Source organism: Choloepus didactylus, chromosome 2 (genome assembly GCF_015220235.1).
Source record: "Choloepus didactylus isolate mChoDid1 chromosome 2, mChoDid1.pri, whole genome shotgun sequence".
Lineage (NCBI taxonomy): Eukaryota > Metazoa > Chordata > Mammalia > Pilosa > Megalonychidae > Choloepus > Choloepus didactylus.
The window spans coordinates 157245975-157271100 of NC_051308.1; the positions used below are offsets into that span (position 1 = coordinate 157245975).

The 25126-nt window shown below is 35.7% G+C and overlaps 1 protein-coding gene across 1 annotated transcript in view; it reads left to right on the forward strand.

Moving 5' to 3' along the window:
• The window catches only part of COL24A1 (collagen type XXIV alpha 1 chain), a 466350-nt gene that overhangs the window by 191579 nt on the left and 249645 nt on the right, over nt 1-25126 (forward strand). The window contains 2 exon segments of the mRNA XM_037826738.1: nt 3593-3646; nt 6422-6466. Of these exon segments, the coding sequence (XP_037682666.1) occupies nt 3593-3646; nt 6422-6466 (99 nt within the window).

Below are 25126 nucleotides of genomic sequence, written 5' to 3' on the forward strand. Positions count from 1 at the left end.
CAGTTCTCACCAGAGCACCTCACTAGTGCATATATCACCATTAATCCGTTGAGAAAAAAGTTTTATTTTATTTTTTGTGAGGTGAGTTATGTAACAGAAAAACTGTTGTATTTGAGCTCAGTAAATTTTATCTTTTTAAAAATTCATTTCCTAGAAAACAAGAGAACCATGTTCAGCTCTTGCCTACTTGGTCTTAATATTTATTATTATTGTTGTTACTATTGATTGAAGGTAAGTTAGAACTTAGTTTTGGCTATGTAGCCTGAATCATGTCTAATTTTGATAACAACCCTGCAAGATATTGATCTCCATTTTTTTAGATATGAAAATATGATCTCAATATTACATGCTGAAGCATAATATGCTTAAGATAAACTTTACATGAGAGAAGTTAAACAAGGACTGTTAGCTTAAGTATGACTCCAATACTGATGCTCTGAATCGCTTGATTTCAAGAGATTATCAGTGTACTGATAACAGATTCCAGTGAGATTCTTTATATAAGAATATAAGATATATATTCTTATATAAGATATGCTGTATAACTATTCTTATATATTCTTATTCTTATATAAAATATGCTGTATAACTATTTCCTAATTCTGTCATGTCCTGTGGTATCTGCATGAGTGTTATGTTATTTAAAGATAAAGGAAAATTCTCACTAAAGTTCTTTCAAACAAGTGTGAATAAAAATATATTACTGAAATTTTTTATAAATATCATAGACAAATCTAATAATTCAGAATTCTTAAGTAGATATCTTATACCTCTAAATAGATTAGAGAGCATTGCTATTTAACAATACAATAGGATAATTTTCAGTTCTTTGCTCTACTTTGTGTTTGGTAGGAAACTACCAGATAATTTTAAGTAAGGCACAAGCTAAAATTAGAACAATTCTTTTTGGGTGGATATCTTTTAAAAAGCTAGAAAAGGTAAAGCTTTTAATGTGATCAAAAGAGAATCAGAGCCAAAAGATTGTTTTTGTTTTATTTTTCTTTAAGAAAGAAACATATGAGAATATTTGTAAATGGGCAGTGATCTTAAAGTCTAAATCTATAATGACTAGTAGATATAAATTAGTACTCCCGTTCTTTTCCCCCTCCCCCTTTGTTACTCAGATTTAAATTTGTCATATGTATTGTTTGAGACATAGTGACTTCCCTAACCAAATCTCATATAATCAGGTATCAGTTGTTTGGTATTAGAAACCATATAGATTAGTCTTCTCAGTAACTGGGGTATTGACTTCCTCTCCTCCAGGGATCTTATCCTCCAGTGATCTTATCTCACTCCTATGATCATACCCTTGACCTTGACTTTATTTTTATCTGTAACAGAAACCCCTCCTTAATTTCAAACTTCTCACTCTCTAATCACCACCTTCTTTCTTTCCAATACATTCCCTTTTGTAACCCAATCTAACACTCCCATTAGGAATTTTAGTCCATTGATCCTACTGCCTTTCCACTGTTTCTCATCTCCCTCATGACCTCACATTCCTACTCATCCTGCTTAAAACATCATAATTATCCAACACACTATATCCTGAACTCTATTTCCATAGCCTTTCTCTCTTTCACGTTTCTTCCTATTTCATACTTTTTCTCTCCTCAAACTCCATCAATTTCTCTCTCATCCTCACTTAGACCTTTATCTTGCTCTTTATTTCCCTGAGATTAAAGTTATCAGAAGAGAACTTCCACAAGTTCCTAGCGTAACATCTGCCTCTCCCTGTATCGATGCCCATTTGCTCTACCTTCTCTCCTGTTGTCATGGATGAACAGGCCATTTTTCTAGCTAAGCTCAAACCTTCCACTTGTACACTAGATACTGTACCCTCTTGCCTTCTCAAGAACACTGATCCAGCAATTCTCTCCCCTCTCTCCTGCATCATAATTTTTTCCTCTCTGCTGAATCATTGTTATCAGTATACAACCATGCTATTATTTCCGGCTTAAAATAAAAACAAAACTTGGCATTGACTTGTTTCCTCTTCAGGTGTTACCACATTTCTCTCCTTCCTTTTCCAGTAAAATTCCTTGAAAGTGTTGTGTATACATGCTCTTTCCAAGTTTTCTCCTCCTACCTGCTGAAACCACTTTTATCTCCACCACTTGAATACAAGAGATCTTATGAAGGTTATCAATAACCCCCATATTGCTTAATCCAATGGTCATTTCTGCTTTCTTCCCCCTAATCCTCACATTACTTAATACTCATTGTTTCAGAATTTGATACAACAGCTGATCACTCTCTCCTCCTGTAAATACTTTTTTCACTTGCGTTGCTTTCCTCCTAACTCTCTGGCAGGAAATTTGCATATTTTTCATCGTTTGTTCAAATTCTGGATTTTGGAGTGCCCCAAGGCTTAGTCTGTGGACCTCTTCTCTTTTCTATCTAAACTCTGCCTAGATAAGCTCATCCAATCTTGTAGCTTTAAATACCATCAAAATGCTGTTAACTCCTAATATTGTATCTTCAGAACCTTCTGCCCCAAAACTCTAGAATTGTGTAACTACCACAAGATCTCTCCATTTAGATGTCTAACAAGCATAAAATGCCCAAAAGTGAGCTCCTGATTTGCCCTCCAAATTTGATCGTCCCAGTCTTCCCTATTTCATTTGGTCAGTAACTCAGATCAAAATTTTTTTAGCTCATTCTTAACTACTCTTCTCTCACATTCTACATAGGACCTGCTAGCAATTCATGGTAGTTCTACAGTCAAACCTTATGCAGAATTTGTTATTTCTCACAACTTACTCTGCTACCATCCTGATTGCTATCATTGGATTATTACATAGCCTCCTAATTGGACTCCCTGCTTTCGTTCTTCAACCAAAGTAATCCTGTTAAAACATAGATTATATCACCTCTTTTCTCAAAGCCTGTCTGAGACTTCCTGTCTCACTCAGAGTAATAGTCAAGGTCCCTACTGTAACCTACAAGACTCTATATGTCCTGGCCTCCCACTTTCCATTCCTTTCTCTGATCTCATCTCCTTACTGATTTTCTCCTCTCTCTACTTTGGCTCCTCATGGTCTCTTGAACAAACTAGGTCATTCCTACCTCAAGGCACTTGCTGTTTCCCTCACCTGAAATGCTCTTCCTTAGGATAGTCATAGAACTTATCCTTTTCTTTAAGTCTTTACTCAAATGCCTCTTTCTCAGTGAGGTCTTCCTTAGCAATCCTATAAAAAATTTCAAAACTTCCACAACAGTCTATATCTCCTTTCTCTCCTTAATTTTTTTTCCTTCACAATTATCACTACCTAACATATAGTATATATAAAACATACTATATATTTTACTTATTTTTGAATTGTCATCCTTACAAGAATGTAAACTCTATAATGATAGGTGTACTCCTTAATCCCTAGTACCCTAGAACTGTGCATGGCACATTGTTGACAGTCAGTAAATATTTGCAGAATGAATGGCTACTGAGTATGATTTTTAAAATCACATTTATCAAATAATTTTGATGTGCTTAATCTTATAAGAATAGTCTAAAATTTCATAATAGGAAACTTTCAAAAATGATAATGCCTAAACATCTCTTTTTTTCTTTTTTTCTGTTGTCTTATAGGGAAAACCTGGTCGAAAGGGATATGCAGGTGTACCAGGACCAGAAGGTGTAAAGGTAAAGCTGATAATAAATAATAAATGATAATAAACTTTTTAAAAATCAGTTTTAAAGTATAATTTAAAAAAAGATAAAATCATGACTTTCATACAGATAAGAAATAAAGGCAAGTCAGAGATTTTATTCATCTCATTAATTAATGAGGGAACCAGTAAATGTTAAAATTCATTCAAAGAGCATTAGGAAATCATTTACCTATATTTATATTTGCATATATATATATGCAATTTTGTAAAAAAATTGTTAGAATAAAATATGTGGGTTAGAAACAGGGCATTAAACCACAGATTTTGAGGTTATCTATTTTAGTGAACGGAATAGAAATCTACAAGTTAATATAACTTCACTAAGTCTGGGTTCTTTAAACAATAGTAAATAGTCTAAGTACATTCCCTTGGTAATCATTGGTGGTCGTCCCCCTTTATGACATTGAAAGGATGGTCACCCACTTTTTGAGCCTAATTTCTAGGTTTTGGGTGATTTTTTTTTTTTTTTTTGTAGCACTATCAAAGAAAAAGTAATGCAGTGATTGTATGGCATCAAGGCCTGAAAGAAACTAATTATAAGAATCAGTGACTTGTGCAAATTTTAAATTTAAGTAAAAATTGAAATCACAGCATTATTGCTAAATTTCCTAAAGCTTTACAGTTCATTATTTATATTTAACTTATCATCATTTTTATGATGCTGGAATCTAAGGAAATCAAAGCATCACTTTTCCAGATCAATTTAAAAAGAAATATGAGTTAAAATATTCTAAATATATCAGTATATCTGACTGTGGCAGAAATTAGCTTGGGGGACTATGTATTCTTGACTCTCAGGTTACAGACCACACACCCCGCCCCCTCACCCCCAGAAAACAAGAAGCACAGTACTTACAAGAAGTCTTAATCAATCAGTTCTCCTGTACTAGAATTAACCCCTGTATATTAATACTGTCCAATAGCTGTACGAAATCCAGCTACAAACTACCATTCAGTAAAACTGACAAGAAACCAAATCTCAGTCATATTGATGTCCCACCCTCTGCCTAGGATCACACGAGAATCTAGATGGCTTCTGAGTTGCTCAGGAAAAGAGGAAAGTTTTTATAATATCCCTGCCTCTTAGTTGTGGCTCAAATTTTCATCTCTGCTTATCATGTAGCCATTTACCTAGATGTGTCCTTTACATAAATAGGCCAAAGGCAACTAGAGGACCTCTGTTCTCTCCCTAGACCTGGGGAAATATTCCTTTCTCATTGCCTTTATAGACAACTAACCTCTTATCTTCAGACTTTTGGAAAACTGAAACAAGAATTCAGGCAATCTGCAGGCAACTTGCTTTCTGCCTGATAATATAAACCTCTCCTAAGGCCAGTTAGCACAATGGGTCTGTCTCTCTTTTTGGAATTCGATGGGGGAGGGGTGTTGAGGGGAAAATACTAGGATATTAGCAATCTGTGTATTATCCTGCCACACATTTTCTATAAAATCTGTCTGATGAATTGCCAGTCAAAAACTAAGTATTACAACCTACTACAGGTGTTCCACTCTTTGCTATTTATCTAGATGCATATAGGAATTGAAAAGAAAATTTGTATACGTTTTGAAAGTTTATTCCAAAACGATTACTCATTATGTTATGTTTCAGCGAATAAATTCAGTGCTGTCCAACAAAAATAAAATGTGAGCCATATTTATAAAAGTAAAAAAGAAACTAATGAAATTAGTTTAATAATATATTTTATTTATCACAACAGAGCTTAGCCCTAGGACCAAGAACACGCCAGGCATGGAGTTAGACATGAATTTAATAGGAGTTACTTACAGGAGTTATGGTTCCATGGCAGCAGCAGCTGTGAAAGATGGAAGTTAGCACTCTGCAAAAGCAGGGGTTGCCAGGGGGGTGGTTTATAAGGGTTAGGACAAGGAGGTGTGAGAACAGAGTTTCAGCAAGGTCTTGTGACACATTTACTCTGTTATTTTACACTGCCGGTAGGGTATGAGAGAGCATACCATAGCCAGATGCATTAATATTCTGCAAGTGACATGTGTGTTCAGATTAAGAGGAATAAGTCAAAACTATAAATAGCCTCTGAGATCAGGTAGTGTTGCTGCCAATACATTCAGGTTAGGTTCAGTTTGTCACCAAATGATTTGTGTAAACTTTGGAGTTTCAGAACTTTGTGGACTTCGACATTGTGGCTGAGGGATTATGAACATACATTACTTCTTTAGTGAAGCCAGCTCTAGCTGTTCCAGTCCACAGGGTACCTGTTTCTATGCACTCCTTTAATAATTACCCACGGCATTTATTCTGTGCTCCTCAGCATTGTGAGGTATCTCTTGTGTGTATACATCATATCTTCTCAAGCAAATATAGTATCCCTGTGGACAGGTACTTTATTTTTATTCTTCTTAGTATCTTTTTAGTAGTAATGCCTACTACTCTGCCTTTTATAGAACATGCCTGAGTACATTTTATTTTTTAAAAATTTTATTTGTAAAAATGTGTTTTTAAAGTAATTAAGAGTCATAAATAGAAGAAAGAAATTTAGAAATGTGGGTTAATACTGTTCACACAAGAATAGAGGAAAGACCACAGAAATACTACAGAAATACTACAGGTGGACCATAATACTATTAAGAGGTTTGGATAATTGAGATTCCTTTGCCTTTTTCTAAGGTATGACTAGATAATTACATTAGAATAAAAATGGAAGAGATGTTATGAGTAATCTTGTTTGAAAAATAATCATTTTTGCAACTTTATATTCTTTATTAACAGGGAGAAGTAGGAGATCAAGGAAACATTGGAAAAATCGGTGAAACAGTAAGCTTATTTTATGCTCCTACTTTCATTTTTTTAATCATATGTAAGCATTTTGAGGAATCATACTAGTCACAATCAGTATTTAAAATTCAAAATAAATTCTTGTCCACTACAAATTTTTTAAGTTATCTCAACAGAAATGTGTGAGATGCTGGATTTTATAAAGGCAGAGGGAAAATGTAAGAGACTGTTTCATCATATCAAGCCAAAAATGGTAAAGATCTGAATTAAAGATATTTGTTCCTTATTCATAATTTGAAAGTGTTTCATTGTTTCACAGTTTCCCTGTAACAAATAATTCTATGCATAAATGGATCTGTAGTCCTTTCTCATTTAATGTCCTTTCTAAATTCTGTGAGAACACCAGGAGTTACTAATTTAATATTATGGGTGTGGTAATTACTGGAGTGAAGAAATGATTGAATTTCAAAAAAAAAAAGTGAAGAGAAAATCAGTAGCTTGTTCTACCAAGTTTATATGTCTCAAAATATATAAGCTTATTGAATACCCAAGTTGGCACCTGTAAACAACAAAAATTGAGGACTAGGAGAGGTGACTTATCAATACAGGTAAGATGCCTAGGTGAAGGGCCTTAGCCCTAGGAATCAAGTTTAGGCACCTAGTTCAAGCAAAACCGAGGAAGAAATGTGATCCTAAAGATAAGGATTGCTGAATCCAAGGTTCCTGACATATGTCTTTTTCAAGAGATTAATTAGTCTCCAAGTAGCTTTGGCTGATTAGAGGAAACAATTGTCAGGGAAGGAAATGTATATTTACAAATTGGAGAAATCAGGGGAGGCTTCATGAAGGTGTCATTATTTTATCTGGCTCTTTAGTAGGCTCTTCATCCCCAATTTGCAGAGAAAAAACTGAAAGGGCAAGGAAAGTTATTAACACTGAGTCATTGACCATATAATTTAATGTCCTGAGAAACAGTTTTCACTGTGAGCAGCCTGCTGAATTCTTTACTGGGAATTCACTTAGGAAAAAAGGGAAAATATCTAATTTCAAACTTTAGTCAAGAACAGTTTAGAATATAGACGTACAGATATCATAACTAATTCTGAAGACTTTTTCCCCACTAGATCAAAACAAATGTAGATATACTTTATTTTTTGAACAATACATGTCATATAAGTGATTTTGTTTTCATGAGAAATGAGGCATAAATGGTGATGGAAAGTGAGGAAATCTTTTCAAATGTACATTTGATAGTAGCAAAAGACATTCAGGAAATGAGTAAGTAAACTTGTTTATTTTATTTTTTTAACAGTTTTATTCACACACCATACAGTACATCCTAAGTGTACAATCAGTGGCTCTTGGTATAATCACATAGTTATGCATTCACTACCACAGTCAATATGAGAACATTCTCATTTCTCTGAAAAAAAATTCCATTTCTCTTATACCCCCCTATTATTGATGCTTAGCTTTGATATAATGCCTTTGTTACAATTGATGAAAGAATATTATACCATGTCATTGTTAACTATAGTCCTTAGTTTGCATTAATTGTATTTTTTTCCTACATACCACCCTATTATTAACACTTTGCAATACTGATGTACATTTTTTCTAGTTCTTGTAAGAACTTTCTTACATCTATACAGTTAACCATAGTCCTTGTCCATATAGATTTTGCAGTATTTTACAGATCCATGTTTTATCCTCTAGCTTTCCTTCTAATGACATACACGACCCTAGCCTTCCCATTTCAACCATATGCCCACTCAGCATTGTTAGTTAAATTTACAGTATTGTGCTACTACCACACAGTGTTGTGCTATCCATTTCTGAACATTTACAGAAACCTTTTTCAACATTCTTTACAGATTAAGTATTATCTGTTCATTCTCTGCCCTCTTTCTATCCCCCGGTAACCTATACTCTAGATTTTACCTCACATTGTTTGCTAATTATAATTAGTTCATTTTAGTAAAACCATGCAATATGTGTCCTTTTGTGTCTGGCTTATTTCACTCAACATGTTGTCCTGAAGGTTCATCCATGTTGTTGCATGCATCAGGACCACTTCATTCCTTCTAACAGCTGCATAATATTCCATCTTTTGTGTATAGACTGTTTGTTTATCCACTCATCCATTGATGGACACTTGGGCTGTTTCTATCTATTGGCAATCCTGAATAAGGCCACTATAAACATTGGTGTGCAAATGTCTATTGTGTCTCTGCTTTCAGTTCTTCTGAGTATATACCTACTAACAGGATTGCCATTTCATATGGCAGTTACTGTTTTCTGAAATTAGGTTTTCATTATCCCCATGAGCAATGAAATGCTTAAAACCATCAAAATGCTTCTTTACAGCAAACTACTGACTATGTATTCAGCCATTCTTTCTACACTGATATTAATGCACTTTGGTTTTCATGTAACACATTTTAAAACTATTATTCCAGTGGCACCCCCTAGTGCTGCTCAAGCTAAAGGTTTTAAGTGCAAATCCACTGCAAACTCTACTCTTATCTATATGGAATACAAATAAAATAATACTGTTCATTTAAATGTCCACCTTCAAATAGAAATGGACTGTATAAAAATGACTTAAGATGAAACTGGGTAAATAAATCAGTATTATACAAATGCAACACAAAGATCTGCATTCAGATGTTATAGAAAAAAATGACTGGGTTTATATTTTACATTATGGTCCATTACAAATTTAAACTTACTCGTGATGTTTCTGTTGACAAATAAGACCTACTGTACAAAAGAAAAATGAGGGAAATTCTTCCAATATAAATTATATTTATGCTATCAAGAGCATTCTTGTTTCTAATAGTTGGCTTATTTTCATTCTGATTAATTTTAATATAAATTTGACCTTAACATTTTTCATTATTAAAAGCCATGTTATTAAACCATAAAGTAGTTAAATGGTTTGAAGGTAATTTTTATTTAGATTTAAAAGATTGGAGTAAACCAAGAGATAATTAACTAGAAAATATATTATAGTTTCGTTACTCAAATAATATTTGACTTGCTTAAATTTACATTACTGTTGAATAAGGAGGTTTTATGTTGTATTTGAACCAAATCTGTTAGAAGTAATTTTATTATCTGTAGTGGGGAAGTCAGCCAAAATAGTCTAAGAAATTACCCCATGTAACATATATAAAGTGATAAATTAACAAAAGGCAAGTGAGTTTATTTACAGAGTGCAGGGTTAATTGTCACAAAGCAGGTGATATCACTTGAAAATATAAATGAGCAAATTCAATTTCATACTCCTATTTTGTGACTTAAATAATAATAAAATTTTCTGCAGAACTGTTTTTTAAGTTTATGTAATTAAACAATTATATTTCCTGTATATAGTAAATGAATAAAAAACATTTCTGTTAGTCTTATTTTTGTCATTATTAATAAAAGTAAGAAGAAGATCTCTTTAGTTTTAAAAAGCCTTTGCCACAGCAGTTAATCCTGAATCACTGGAAGGTCAACTTTGCTTGTCTTTGCTGAGAAGAGAAGTTTCAATGGAGCATTTATAACAATTAGATTATCAAAGCTCTCATCAAATATGATTGTTAACTTAAATATCTCTAAGGTCAGTTGAATAAATTAAATTCTGCAATTTCTGATTGACAAATTACTTAAGAAATGTTTATAGAGTTAGTAGCCAAAGTTAAAATACCAATGAAGAGCATCTTTTCTTAAAATAGCTTATATACCAAACTTTTAAATGTTTACTTAATTGTGTTGAACTAGTTCCACACATTACAAGAACCAAAGGCCAGTGCTGTCCAAAAAGGAAATGTGCTGTCTTGGCAGATACTGGATTTCTGTCAGATACTGGAAAAGAAAATGTATTAATCATTTGCTATGTGCCAAGCATTATGTTAAGTGATATTTCATCTTATGGTTTCAATAAATTGTCAAACAATTTAAAAAAACAAATGTTGTTATTAAAATTGTAAAAGTGAGGAAACTGAAACACAATAAGTAACCTATTGAAAGTTACTTAGCTAATAAATTGCTGAGATATTTAAACCCAGAGCTCCTAACTCAAAATCCAAATCTTTCTGCATTATACCATGCTGAGAATGTTTAATATTAGTTGGACAGCCACTTGGCCTAGATGTTGTAAAGGAGCTTTAAGTATCCAGCTATATTATTAAACAAACAAACATCTTTCCAACTTTGAATTCCTTCTTTCTCATTAAGGTTGGAGGATAAAGGCTCCTTTTTTATTATTATTTTTATTTTTTTATGTAATGGCTATATTGAATTAATTAAAAAATATAGACTGCCTAAAGAATGCATTTGGCTCTCAGTAATTCCCAGTTTTTTTCTTGTTAGTTTCAAAATTTGAGAAATACAGTTCATATAATCTGGAGTTCTGTTGCCAACAAAACTCTCGAGATGTGGGAAGATATGGTTGTACTTCAGGACATCAATCTTCTAACTTTGGGAAATCCCAAAGTAGCTAGTTTTTTACTTTGCCCAAACTTTTTGTACAGTCATTTAATTGCTTTTACCTGGACGTCCTTCATTTTTGATTTGTTTCTTTCTGGATTTACCCAATTAGAACCTGATTTGTGATAGAGTATTCCAAGCACAGCAGTCCCATCAATATTTCATTTCCGTAATAGTTCTTTTTTTTTTGGTTTTTTTTTTTAATCATTTTATTGAGATATATTCACATACCACGCAGTCATACAAAACAAATCGTACTTTCGATTGTTTACAGTACCATTACATAGTTGTACATTCATCACCTAAATCAATCCCTGACACCTTCATTAGCACACACACAAAAATAACAAGAATAATAATTAGAGTGAAAAAGAGCAATTGAAGTAAAAAAGAACACTGGATACCTTTGTCTGTTTGTTTCCTTCCCCTATTTTTCTACTCATCCATCCATAAACTAGACAAAGTGGAGTGTGGTCCTTATGGCTTTCCCAATCCCATTGTCACCCCTCATAAGCTACATTTTTATACATCTGTCTTCGAGATTCATGGGTTCTGGGTTGTAGTTTGATAGTTTCAGGTATCCACCACCAGCTATTCTTTGGAACCTAAAAAGGGTTGTCTAAAGTGTGCGTAAGAGTGCCCACCAGAGTGACCTCTCGGCTCGTTTTGGAATCTCTCTGCCACTGAAGCTTATTTCATTTCCTTTCACATCCCCCTTTTGGTCAAGAAGATGTTCTCCGTCCCACGATGCCGGGTCTACATTCCTCCCCGGGAGTCATATTCCACGTTGCCAGGGAGATTCACTCCCCTGGGTGTCTGATCCCACGTAGCGGGGAGGGCAGTGATTTCACCTTTCAAGTTGGCTTAGCCAGAGAGAGAGGGCCACATCTGAGCAACAAAGAGGCATTCAGGAGGAGACTCTTAGGCACAAATATAGGGAGGCCTAGCCTCTCCTTTGCAGCAACCGTCTTCCCAAGGGTAAAACTTATGGTAGAGGGCTCAACCCATCAAACCACCAGTCCCCCTATGTCTGTGGTCATGTTAGCAGCCATGGAGGTGGGGTAGGCGAATACCCCTGCATTCTCCACAGGCTCCTCAAGGGGGCACTACATCATTTTTTTTTCCTTGTTTTTCTTTCTTTCTTTTTTTTTTTTTTAACTTTCCCTTCTTTTTTAAATCAACTGTATGAAAAAAAAAGTTAAAAAGAAAACAAACACAATAAAAGAACATTTCAAAGAGACCATAACAAGGGAGTAAGAAAAAGACAACTGACCTAAGATAACTGCTTAACTTCCAACATGTTCCTACTTTACCCTAAGAAAGTTACATAATATAGCAACCTTTCTGTGAACTTGTTCCTACTATATCCATCAGAAATTAACAGACCATAGTCATTTCTGGGCATCCCCAGAACGTTAAAAAGCTTATCTGTTCTTCTTGGATTATTGTTCCCCCTTCCTTAATTACTCTCTACTGCTAGTTCCCCTACATTCTACATTATAAACCATTTGTTTTACATTTTTGAAAGTTCTCATTAGTGGTAGCATATAATATTTCTCTTTTTGTGCCTGGCTTATTTCACTCAGCATTATGTCTTCAAGGTTCATCCACGTTGTCATATGTTTCACGAGATCGTTCCTTCTTACTGACGTGTAGTATTCCATCGTGTGTATATACCACATTTTATTTATCCACTCATCTGTTGAAGGACATTTGGGTTGTTTCCATCTCTTGGCAATTGTGAATAATGCTGCTATGAACATTGGCGTGCAGATATCTGTTCGTGTCACTGCTTTCCGATCTTCCGGGTATATACCGAGAAGTGCAATCGCCGGATCGAATGGTAGCTCTATATCTAGTTTTCTAAGGAACTGCCAGACTGACTTCCAGAGTGGCTGAACCATTATACAGTCCCACCAACAGTGAATGAGAGTTCCAATTTCTCCACATCCCCTCCAGCATTTGTAGTTTCCTGTTTGTTTAATGGCAGCCATTCTAACCGGTGTTAGATGGTATCTCATTGTGGTTTTAATTTGCATCTCTCTAATAGCTAGTGAAGCTGAACATTTTTTCATGTGTTTCTTGGCCATTTGTATTTCCTCTTCAGAGAACTGTCTTTTCATATCTTTTGCCCATTTTATAATTGGGCTGTCTGTACTATTGTCATTGAGTTGTAGGATTTCTTTGTATATGCAAGATATCAGTCTTTTGTCAGATACATGGTTTCCAAAAATTTTTTCCCATTGAGTTGGCTGCCTCTTTACCTTTTTGAGAAATTCCTTTGAGGTGCAGAAACTTCTAAGCTTGAGGAGTTCCCATTTATCTATTTTCTCTTTTGTTGCTTGTGCTTTTGGTGTAAAGTCTAGGAAGTGGCCGCCTAATACAAGGTCTTGAAGATGTTTTCCTACATTATCTTCTAGGAGTTTTATGGTACTTTCTTTTATATTGAGATCTTTGGTACATTTTGAGTTAATTTTTGTGTAGGGGGTGAGGTAGGGGTCCTCTTTCATTCTTTTGGATATGGATATCCAACTCTCCCAGCCCCATTTGTTGAAAAGACCATTATGACTCAGTTCAGTGACTTTGGGGGCCTTATCAAAGATCAGTCGGCCATGGATCTGAGGGTCTATCTCTGAATTCTCAATTCGATTCCATTGATCTATATGTCTATCTTTGTGCCAGTACCATGCTGTTTTGGCAACTGTGGCTTTATAATAAGCTTCAAAGTCAGGGAGTGTAAGTCCTCCCACTTCGTTTTTCTTTTTTAGAGTGTCTTTAGCAATTCGAGGCATCTTCCCTTTCCAAATAAATTCGATAACTAGCTTTTCCAAGTCTGCAAAGTAGGTTGTTGGCATTTTGATTGGGATTGCATTGAATCTGTAGATGAGTTTGGGTAGAATTGACATCTTAATGACATTTAGCCTTCCTATCCATGAACATGGAATATTTTTCCATCTTTTAAGGTCCCCTTCTATTTCTTTTAGTAGAGTTATGTAGTTTTCTTTGTATAGGTCTTTTACATCTTTGGTTAAGTTTATTCCTAGGTACTTGATTTTTTTAGTTGCTATTGAAAATGGTATCTTTTTCTTGAGTGTCTCTTCAGTTTGTTCATTTCTAGCATATAGAAACATTACTGACTTATTTGCATTAACCTTGTATCCCGCTACTTTGCTAAATTTGTTTATTAGCTCTAGTAGCTGTATCGTCGATTTCTCAGGGTTTTCTAGATACAAGATCATATCGTCTGCAAACAATGACAGTTTTACTTCTTCTTTTCCAATTTGGATGCCTTTTATTTCCTTGTCTTGCCGGATTGCCCTGGCTAGCACTTCCAGCACAATGTTGAATAACAGTGGTGACAGCGAGCATCCTTGTCTTGTTCCTGATCTTAGAGGGAAGGCTTTCAGTCTCTCACCATTGAGTACTATGGTGGCTGTGGTTTTTTCATATATGCTCTTTATCATGTTGAGGAAGTTTCCTTCAATTCCTACCTTTTGAAGTGTTTTTATCAAAAACGGATGTTGGATTTTGTCAAATGCTTTTTCAGCATCTATTGAGATGATCACTTGATTTTTCCCTTTCGAGTTTTTAATGTGTTGTAATACATTGATTGTTTTTCTTATGTTGAACCATCCTTGCATGCCTGGAATGAACCCCACTTGGTCATGGTGTATGATTTTTTTAATGTGTCCTTGGATTCGAATTGCAAGTATTTTGTTGAGGATTTTTGCATCTGTATTCATTAGGGAGATTGGCCGGTAGTTTTCCTTTTTTGTAGCATCTTTGCCTGGTTTTGGTATTAGATTGATGTTAGCTTCATAAAATGAGTTAGGTAGTGTTCCATTTTCTTCAATGTTTTGAAAGAGTTTGAGTAGGATTGGTGTCAGTTCTTTCTGGAAAGTTTGGTAGAATTCCCCTGTGAAGCCATCTGGCCCTGGGCATTTATTTGTGGGAAGATTTTTGATGACTGATTGGATCTCTTTGCTTGTGATGGGTTGGTTGAGGTCTTCTATTTCTTCTCTGGTCAGTCTAGGTTGTTCATATGTTTCCAGGAAATTGTCCATTTCTTCTACATTGTCCAGTTTATTGCCATACAGTTGTTCATAATATCCTGTTATAATTTTTTTAATTTCTTCAGGATCTGCAGTTATGTCACCTTTTTCATTCATTATTTTGTTTATATGGGTCTTCTCTCTTTTTGATTTTGTCAGTCTAGCTAGGGGCTTGTCAATCTTGTTGATCTTCTCAAAGAACCAACTTTTGGTGATATTTATCCTCTCTATTGTTTTTTTGTTCTCTATGTCATTTATTTCTGCTTTAATCCTTGTTATTTCTTTTCTTGTACTTGGTTTAGGATTGGTTTGCTGTTCATTTTCTAGCTTCTTCTGTTGATCCATTAGTTCTTTGATTTTCGCTCTTTCTTCCTTTTTAATATATGCGTTTAGTGCTATAAATTTCCCCCTTAGCACTGCTTTTGCTGCATCCCATAGGTTTTGGTATGTTGTGTTCTCATTTTCGTTCGTCTCTATATATTTAGCAATTTCTCTTGCTATTTCTTCTTTAACCCACTGATTGTTTAGGAGTGTGTTGTTTAACCTCCAGGTATTTGTGAATTTTCTAAGTCTCTGATGGTTATTGACTTCTAATTGTATTCCATTGTGGTCAGAGAATGTGCTTTGAATAATTTCAATCTTTTTAAATTTATTGAGGCTTGTTTTATGTCCCAGCATATGATCTATTCTGGAGAAAGTTCCGTGAGCACTAGAAAAGTATGTGTATCCTGGTGATTTGGGATGTAATGTCCTGTAGATGTCTGTTAAATCTAATTCATTTATCAGATTGTTTAGGTTTTCAATTTCCTTATTGGTCTTCTGTCTGGTTGATCTATCTATAGGAGAGAGTGATGTGTTGAAGTCTCCCACAATTATTGTGGAAACATCAATTGCTTCCTTTAGTTTTGCCAGTGTTTCTCTCATGTATTTTGTGGCACCTTGATTGGGTGCATAGACATTTACGATTGTTATTTCTTCTTGCTGAATTGCCCCTTTTATTAGTATGTAGTGGCCTTCTTTGTCTCTCAAAACATCCCTTCATTTGAAGTCTATTTTATCTGAGATTAATATTGCTACACCTGCTGTCTTTTGGCTGTAGCTTGCATGAAATATTTTTTTCCATCCTTTCACTTTCAGTTTCTTTGTGTCCCTATGTCTAAGATGAGTCTCTTGTATGCAACATATTGATGGTTCATTTTTTTTGATCCATTCTGTGAATCTATATCTTTTAATTGCGGAGTTTAATCCATTTACATTCAACGTTATAACCATGAAGGCATTTCTTGAATCAGCCATCTTATCCTTTGGTTTATGTTTGCCATATTTTTCCCCTCTCTCTATTAATATCCTTTATTGTACCCATACCGAATCTCTTTAGTACTGAACCTTTCTCCAAGTCTCTCTGTCCTGTCTTTGTTTCTCTGTCTGTAGGGCTCCCTTTAGTATCTCCAGTAGGGCAGGTCTCTTGTTAGCAAATTCTCTCAGCATTTGTTTGTCTGTGAAATATTTAAGCTCTCCCTCAAATTTGAAGGAGAGCTTTGCTGGATAAAGTATTCTTGGCTGGAAATTTTTCTCACTCAGAATTTTAAATATATCGTGCCACTGCCTTCTCGCCTCCATGGTGGCTGCTGAGTAGTCACTACTTAGTCTTATGCTGTTTCCTTTGTATGTGGTCAATTGCTTTTCTCTTGCTGCTTTCAGAACTTGCTCCTTCTCTTCTGTGTTTGACAGTGTGATCAGTATATGTATTGGAGTGGGTTTATTTGGATTTATTCTATTTGGAGTTCGCTGAGCATTTATGATTTGTGTATTTATGTTGTTTAGAAGATTTGGGAAGTTTTCCCCAACAATTTCTTTGAATACTCTTCCTAGACCTTTACCCTTTTCTTCCCCTTCTGGGACACCAATGAGTCTTATATTTGGACTTTTCATATTATCTATCATATCCCTGAGGTCCATTTCGATTTTTTCAATTTTTTTCCCCATTCTTTCTTTTATGCTTTCATTTTCCATTCTGTCATCTTCCAGGTCACTGATTCGTTGTTCAACTTCCTCTAGTCTTGTACTATGAGTGTCCAGAATCTTTTTAATTTGGTCAACAGTTTCTTTAATTTCCATAAGATCATCTATTTTTTTTATTTAGTCTTGCAATGTCTTCTTTATGGTCTTCTAGAGTCTTCTTGATTTCCTTCATATCCCGTACTATGGTCTCATTGTTCATCTTTAGTTCTTTGAGTAGCTGCTCTAGGTGCTGTGTCTCTTCTGGTCTTTTGATTTGGGTGCTTGGGCTTGGGTTATCCATATCGTCTGGTTTTTTCATATGCTTTATAATTTTCTGTTGTTTTTGGCCTCGTGGCATTTGCTGAACTTGATAGGGTTCTTTTAGGGTTTGTAGACCTATTGAAGTCCTTATCTCTAATTTATCAGATCTAAAGCTTCGTGGAGTACACTTTCTCTAACTAACCAGCAGGTGGCGTCCACGAGCCACCTGTTCTCCACAAGCCAGTTCTCCCCTGCTTAGCCTTTTTGGTGAGTGGGGGAGTGAGTCTTGTGGGGCCCAATTGGTGTACCAAGCTTGCGTGTGTAGTTGGTGTTGCCTGCCCTGTATGTGGGGCGTGTTTCTGGGCAGTCGGGGAGGGGGGGTGGCCCTAACAATCAAATCTCCCTGGTGATCCTAGAGTTTTAAAGCTGGTGCAACAGTCTAATCCTTCAGTTCAGTCCTGCCACAGTTTGTCTCTGCCACTGACCCACAAGTCCTTGGTATTGGTGTATGGCTCCTGAGACTTGCAAGTGGGCCCCTCTTCCAGGCTGTGCACCCCGGGTCCTCTGTTGAGGGATGACTGCGCTATGTCACAGGTGAGTGCCGTCCCCTCAGGGCAGTTCTGGGCTGCTGGGCTGTGTAGGGAGGCTCCCAGTCTGCTCAAATGATGGCTGAATGGGGCTTTGTTAATTCACACTGCTCCACCTTCCCAACTCTGGGACAATCAGCTGAGGTTGCAGGGAAGGCTAATGTCCATGCCCAGTTTTGTGGTGTGTGCCTGTTATTTGAAGCCCTTCCGTCACACTGGGTTTTCTGGGGCAGCTCTGGGCTATGGGGCTGGCGATGGGCAGGTGTGTTTCCTGTCCACCAGGATGGTGGCTGTGAGCGGACACCCCCGTTTTCTTGGGAAGTTGTGGTGTTTAGTGAATTTTCTCAGCCACTGAATTATTGCCTTTTGTCTCAGAGCTCTCTTAGTTCTGTTCTTGACTTGACGTGCCCAAATTGAAAGTGTTTGAAGCTTTCTGTATTTGGCTTCTTAGAGTAATTGTTTTAGGAAAAGAAAAAAGGATTTAAAAAAAAAAAAAAAAAAAAAAAAGGGTCCTCCTCAGAGATCTAATGGGTTATTGAAATGCTAAGAGACAAAGCAACCAGGGCCATTAAGGAAAGGTCCACAGGGCAGAGAGATCAGCTTTTCTTCAGGATTTGCATATGCGCCTTAGGGCCTGAGCTCCGCCCTTCCCCTTTCTGTGTTCACCAGAACTCTAAAAATCCTCTGCTTTTATTTTGGAGTTTTTCGTGTTGTTGTTTTTTTTTCTATGCCTGTCTCCTCTCTGCTGGGCTGGCTGCTCACAGATTCTCTGGTGTCTGGTCTCTGTCTATCTATGGTTGGAGTCTGGATCAGTAGAATGAGTTTCCGATAAGAGCAGCCACTGCAGTTCTCCCTTCTCCTTCCCGGAGCTGACAGCCCCTCCTCCCACGGGACTGAGCCTGGCAGGGAGGGGCGCGGGTCCCCTGGCCGCAAAAACTTACAGATTTCGCTGATCTCAGCAGTTCGACATTTTCATGAGTGTTGTATGAAGTATGCCCAAAGACAGATTGCTCTGTGGTGTCCAGTCCACGCAGTTCCTGGCTTTCTACCTACTTTCCTGGAGGAGTAACTAAAACATACAGCTCACCAGTCTTCCATCTTGCCCCGCCCTCCCCGTAATAGTTCTTACAATCATTTTCTGTGTGCAAAGAAGTAGTTCCTGTAAATGTGCCCAAAATAAGTCGAGTTTCAAAGGTGCTCATCCCACCTATTCTAGCATTCTACATTTTACAAATAAATTTAAGGGAAGATTCAGCAGATATTTATTGATGGCACCAGGCACTTTTATTGAATATATGGTTACTGCTTTCATGAAACTTATTAAAGATTTGACAGGCATTAACCAATTGCATAAAGAAATATAAAATTATAAATTGTGATATATTTTATATAGGAAAAGTTTAAGGGACTATGAGAAGGATATTAAATTTAGATTAGGAGATGAAGGAAGGACTCTTTGAGGAAATGACATGCTTTGTGACAAGGATAGTATGAATTTACCAGGAAGAATATGGAGAGAAAGAACAATCCAGGAATATACAAGAAAGCACACTTCTCACCTTTGCCACTTACCTTGCTTTAGAGAAATTACTTAACTTCTCTAAATATCTGTTTTCTTGGCAGTAAAGGAAGGAAAGTAATAACTGTCTCATAGTTTCTTGTGAGGATTAAACATGATAATGCACATAAAACCCTTCCAACAGTGCCTGTCACACAGCAAAAAATTTGTAAATGTTGCTGCTATGGTAATGGTGGTCGTGGATGTTATTGTTATATGTGATGGTGTTAAATAGGAAAGGATTTTACCTGTTTGGAGGAACTGAAAGCCAGTGTGGCCAGACTGAGCGAAGGGAAAAGCCATGTAGGAAGATGATACTAGTAAAGGAGGCAGGAGCCAAATCATTCAGGGCATTTGTTGAGTACCTTGGACTTGTTCCTAATGATGAAAAGCCATTGAAGTATTCTATGTAAGCCAATGACATGATCCAGTTTGTTTTGAACTTTCTCTGGTTGCAGTGGATTGGTAAATTGGTATACGGTTGTGAAGAGCAGAAGTCAGTCAGGATTCAGTTTCTAAATTAGAGTTTAAATGAGAAAGAGAGCTTAGATCAGGGTGACAGCAGTGGAGATAAAGAGAAATAGATGTATTGAGATATATTTGAGATGATAGTTTGGATGAAGGGTGCAGAAACAGGAAGGATTCTAGTTGGTCCCCAGATGTTAATTAAACAGTTGATAATTCAACTGTTGTTGATTTGTCAGGAATATTTTGGAAGCATAAGTATATATGTTTTCTAAGGATCATTCCAATTCTAAGAATCTATGCCTCTTTTCTGAGAATTTTAGTGTTCCTAGTCTTCCTCTCCCAAGCAGTCTGGCTTCTTTCTTCTGGTCCTTCTCCAATTTCATGATGTCTTTCTGGAGTTGGAGCAAACAAAACCACACTAAGTATTTTAGAGGCAGTGGCTTCACAGCTTTCTCAATGAGTGGGTAATAATGTCTGTTTTTCTTTTTCCTTATTTTTGATATTCAGAATCATGAAGAGCTTTTTATACGTATAGCAGGAAACTGGAGATGTTTTTGGAAAATAATAAGCATGCTTTCCTGGTCTGTTATTTTAAATGTAAAGTTTGGAAGTTTTTTCATAAATTGCCTTTGATTATATTTCATCTATTACTTTCCAGCCCACTTGAAGAGATTCATGTGATTTTTTTCCTATAGTCTGGCCACATTGATTTGCCACTTAAAACATTACTGTTTCATATCATTCATTCCTCAATTTATCAATTTAGCAAGAATTGATGAATCATCTATGGTGTCTTCTGTTTTTCTGCCTGCTCTCCAATGTGAGATAATGACTGATGGACAGAAAAGAAGAGAAAGAGGAAAGGCCATAGATATCCTCAAAATCAGTACTCTACTTCTTATTTTAAAAAGCTTTCAAATCATAGAGCTTCTGATGGCTGATTCCAAACTGGATTATAACTAATTCATTCAAGATCAAACAGGTAGAGTCAAAGGAAGGAATAAAAGGAAAGAAATCTACTTAATAAAGATCTATTATCTCATTTACTCTTTTCAAAAATAAATAACCCTTATAAAATAGGCCTTCTTATTGCCAGTCTGTAAATGAGAAAACAGAAATTAATGAAGTTATGTATTGTGCCCAAATTCATACAGCTATTAAACAGCAGATATGGGCTTCAAATTTTCTAGCTCTAGTTCCAGAACTCTTTTATCTGCATCAAGCAATCATCAGTTTGTCTTATTAACCAACCAATTAATGGTTAGGAAGATTTGGAAAAGGACCAAATAAAATTTTACTCTGTATTCTCTTTAGGCCAAGCTAGCAATTAAATTTTAAAATATTATCAGATGTTATTAGTTTCTGAGAAGTATTCGAACATAATTTACTGTCTTTACCATGGAAGCAGGAAAGATTTTGAAGAAACTAGAAGAAATATTTTAGAGTACTCAATGCAAACTATTATTTGATACAGTATTGGTTTTGCTGCTCTCTGGATAACCAGGAAATTGCTTTCAAATTTGATACAAGTTGATTTTACTTTTTAAAATGAGTTCCAGTTTTCCTTTCATTAAGAATATGCTAGTTTTAGGTGGGTCTACTGAAATAATAAGTGAATCATGTTTCCCTGAAGTAAAGTCCCAGAAGCTGATGGCGGCCTTTAACTAAACAGGAAGATAGGGCCTCAGTAATCTCAGTGCCTTTATCTTAAAGAACGTCATGTACCCCCCTTCTGTGTTTAAGTTGCACAGACCTATATAGCACAGCTGCAAAGCTCTTATATGCCTCCTTCATGGGGGAAAGAGAATATTTCTCAGGGAATGTAAAGTTATGTGAAATGTATATCCATGATAATACCTATATGCATTCCATACAGAGGGTGAGAGAGACATTTAACTGGAAATGATAAAAATTGCTGCCATTTATTGAAAATCTGTGTTATGCTTACATACTTTCTATGTATTTTATGCCTTTTACTTCCCATACAGACCCTGGAAAATAATTATTATTCCTATTTTATACAAAAGGAAACTTGCATTTCAGAGAAGTTAAGAAACTTGCCTTAGGTCAGATAGTAAAGTTGCAGAGCTAGGATTGAAAAGGAGATAGGTCTGTTATCTCCATACAACCCCACTTGTCTTAACAATTAACTCGATTTCAAATTGTCTTTCTAAAGGATACCATATGGTCCTGTTATTACTGCATGAAGATAGAGATCATGGGCCCCAAATACTACATTGTGGTTTTGGAAGTGATTCTCAAAAACAAGGGTAGATTAAAATCATTGTGTTGTGGGATCATGTGTTTGGCATTTATAATCATTGAAATCTAAAAATAGCATCATTTATGCAATTAAGAAGGCACAGTGGAAAAAAAAGGCACAATGAATTAATTTCATTATAGTATTATGTCTATGAAGGTGTAGAAAATTAGAAGGGAGTATATAAGTGGTAATATTAAAAGGAAGGATACAGAAAGTATGCAGATGTGAACAGAGAACATATATGACATTATAGTTCATGGTGAACTGAAGGGTAGTTAATTGAAAAGGATAATTCCTACCCACCCTCTGAAATCCAGGTAGAACTAGCTCCAAGATGAACTGTTATTTTATAAATGAGGTGCCAATAGTTTTTCAACAAACAAAAGAGATTTATCTAAGAAAATGAAGTAATGGCAAATTTCTAGGAAAGTTGAGATGCTTAGAAAGGTATAGGGATGTCTGGGTCTTTGTGCTGTTAGATATACAATTTCCCTGACTTTGCAATAGTTATCAGAAACTTCTCTACATTTGAACCCGGGTTTTGGCACCAGAAAACAAAACAAAACAAACAAACAAAACCTTTACAATTGCGAAGACTTCACTCAACCCAGTCAATTCTGACTCTAACTACCGGAGTTAGGCCAAGCTGCACAGGTTAAGGCCAATCCTCTACAAGAATCCTTCAGGCACTAGTTGCAAATTCAGGGTCCCAGGCCATCCACACTTCTGACCAACTGGCTATGAATTCGGGGATTCTCAGCACCCCCTTGGGTTCAATAATTTGCTAGAACCATTCACTCAACTCACTGAAAGTGCTAAACTTACGATTATAACTATAGTATAATTAAAGTTTACAAATAAGAAGCCAAAAGAAGAGATGCATAGGGCAAGGTCTGGGATGGTCTCAAATGCAAGCTTCCATGTCCTCTCCATGTGTTGTCAAAACCTGTCACCCTCTTGGCACAGCAGCAGTATAATTTTTTAATCATCGTAGCTCACTGGAGCTTCATGTCCCAGATTTATAGGGGATCTCATTATGTATACATGAATGAGAAATTAATGGGTTGAACTCAATCTGCATTCCCCCTCCCCTCTCAGAGACTGGGGACATGGGCAGATATGACAAGACCTCACGCCCTAACCCCCTACCTGGGTGGTCTTTCTGGTGGGGTAACTGTCTGCCCTAAGACTACAGCTGTGGTTGGCCCCTCCCTGGCTTATTAGCATATGAACTATCAGGTGTGGTCCATGAAGAAAAACTAACATTCCTATCACAGGAAATCCCAAAGATTCAGGAACTGGGGACAAACACAAGCCAAAATCTTTCACTATAGCGCACTTTACACATGTGAATCTCTTTATAAGAAACAAGTTATTAGGAAAATAAAAAACACAATATTAGATGTGGCCCTACAGTACTTTTTCAAGAACTATGAAAGTTAAAGGGTGTGGGAAAATGCAAACTACAGAAATTTATTCATATGACAAAACTGAAAAAAAAATCTTTTAGAAATAGTGATAAGAAATAGACTGAGATTAATTATACGTGACGGGATATTAAGACAGTGAACCCACAAAAATAAAAAATAAATGTGTATAATTGTAAGACAAAAACTAAAAGGCAAAATTTCTAAGGGGAAAATAAATGATACAAAAACTAAAAGGCAAAATTTCTAAGGGGAAAATAAATGATATATGTGATTCTGTGCTACAAGCTAAAAACACCAAAGTTATTGAAAGCCAAACATTCAGTGAGACTTATATACCCAGTTTTATATTCCATGTATTTTATTTATCTTATCTTTACTAAATGTGCATTTAGCAACTATTAAGAAGTAAAATATTCTGGGAAAACCAGTGCTATAGTTAACAAGTTATTTATCATACATGCCACATTAAAGAATAATAATCAGGAGTAACATTCTTAATCTAATAAAATTTCTCAGATTGCCTAAATTGGAATAGCAATAAACTACTTCAAAGACTCAGACTAAAAGAGAAATTAAAATGGAACTTTGTGTTTCCAAATACAGATAACAGCAGTCTTGCTCAGATGTGAACATTTAGTGAGCTTACTGCCAAGGGTTGCTAATCCTATTAGCTTTCATACTAAGGAAACATAGACCTGATCACTTTACCTAATTTATAATTGATAGAAATAAGTATTTTTTAATTCTCTCTGGTTTTTAAGAATTTATGCCTGAGGACCATTTTTAAAAATTACATTCAAGATAATTCTGTATTTTTAAGTCTGGGGCATTCAGATTCTGAATCCAAATAGGTTTAAAGATTATAGTTCTATGATTTGAAGTAAATTCATTATCTTCAAATATATGTATCTCAAATGTTTTTCTTCATCATGCAGTTATATTTCTGTGCTCTGGAAGGATATTATGATTTATATAGCCAATAAAAATGAAATATAGGTAAATCTTATTTATTTCTTTAGTTTATTTATTCTGTTATTCAAAAGACTTATTGAATACTTATTGTGTGCTAAATAAGGCATAGTCCCTAAGTAGCTTATCATCTAGAAAATGAAAAAATACTTATGCACATGATTTTGTCAAAATACTAGTCCTGTTAGGACTTATACAAGAGTCTATAAGAAAAAGAAGTGAATATTATTTTTGATACCTACTGTAAGGACATATATGTTGATAGAAAACTGTCTTTATGTGGCTAAAAATATTGTTCTGGTTTGCTAAAGCCGCAGGAATGCAAAATATCAGAAATGGATTGGCTTTTATAAAGGGGATTTATTAGGTCACAGATTTACAGTTCTAAGGCCATAAAACTATCCACACTGAGGCATTAACATGAGAATACCTTCGCTGAAGAAAGGCCGATGAACATGAGAATACCTTCGCTGAAGAAAGGCCGATGACATCCAGGACACCTCTGTCAGTTGGGAAGGCACATGGCTGGCGTCTGCTGGTCCTTGCTTGTTCTCCCAGGATGTTCCTATCTGAGCATCTGGGAGTCCTCTCTCAGCTTCTCTGGGGCAAACTCTGGGCTTCGTCTCTTAGCTTA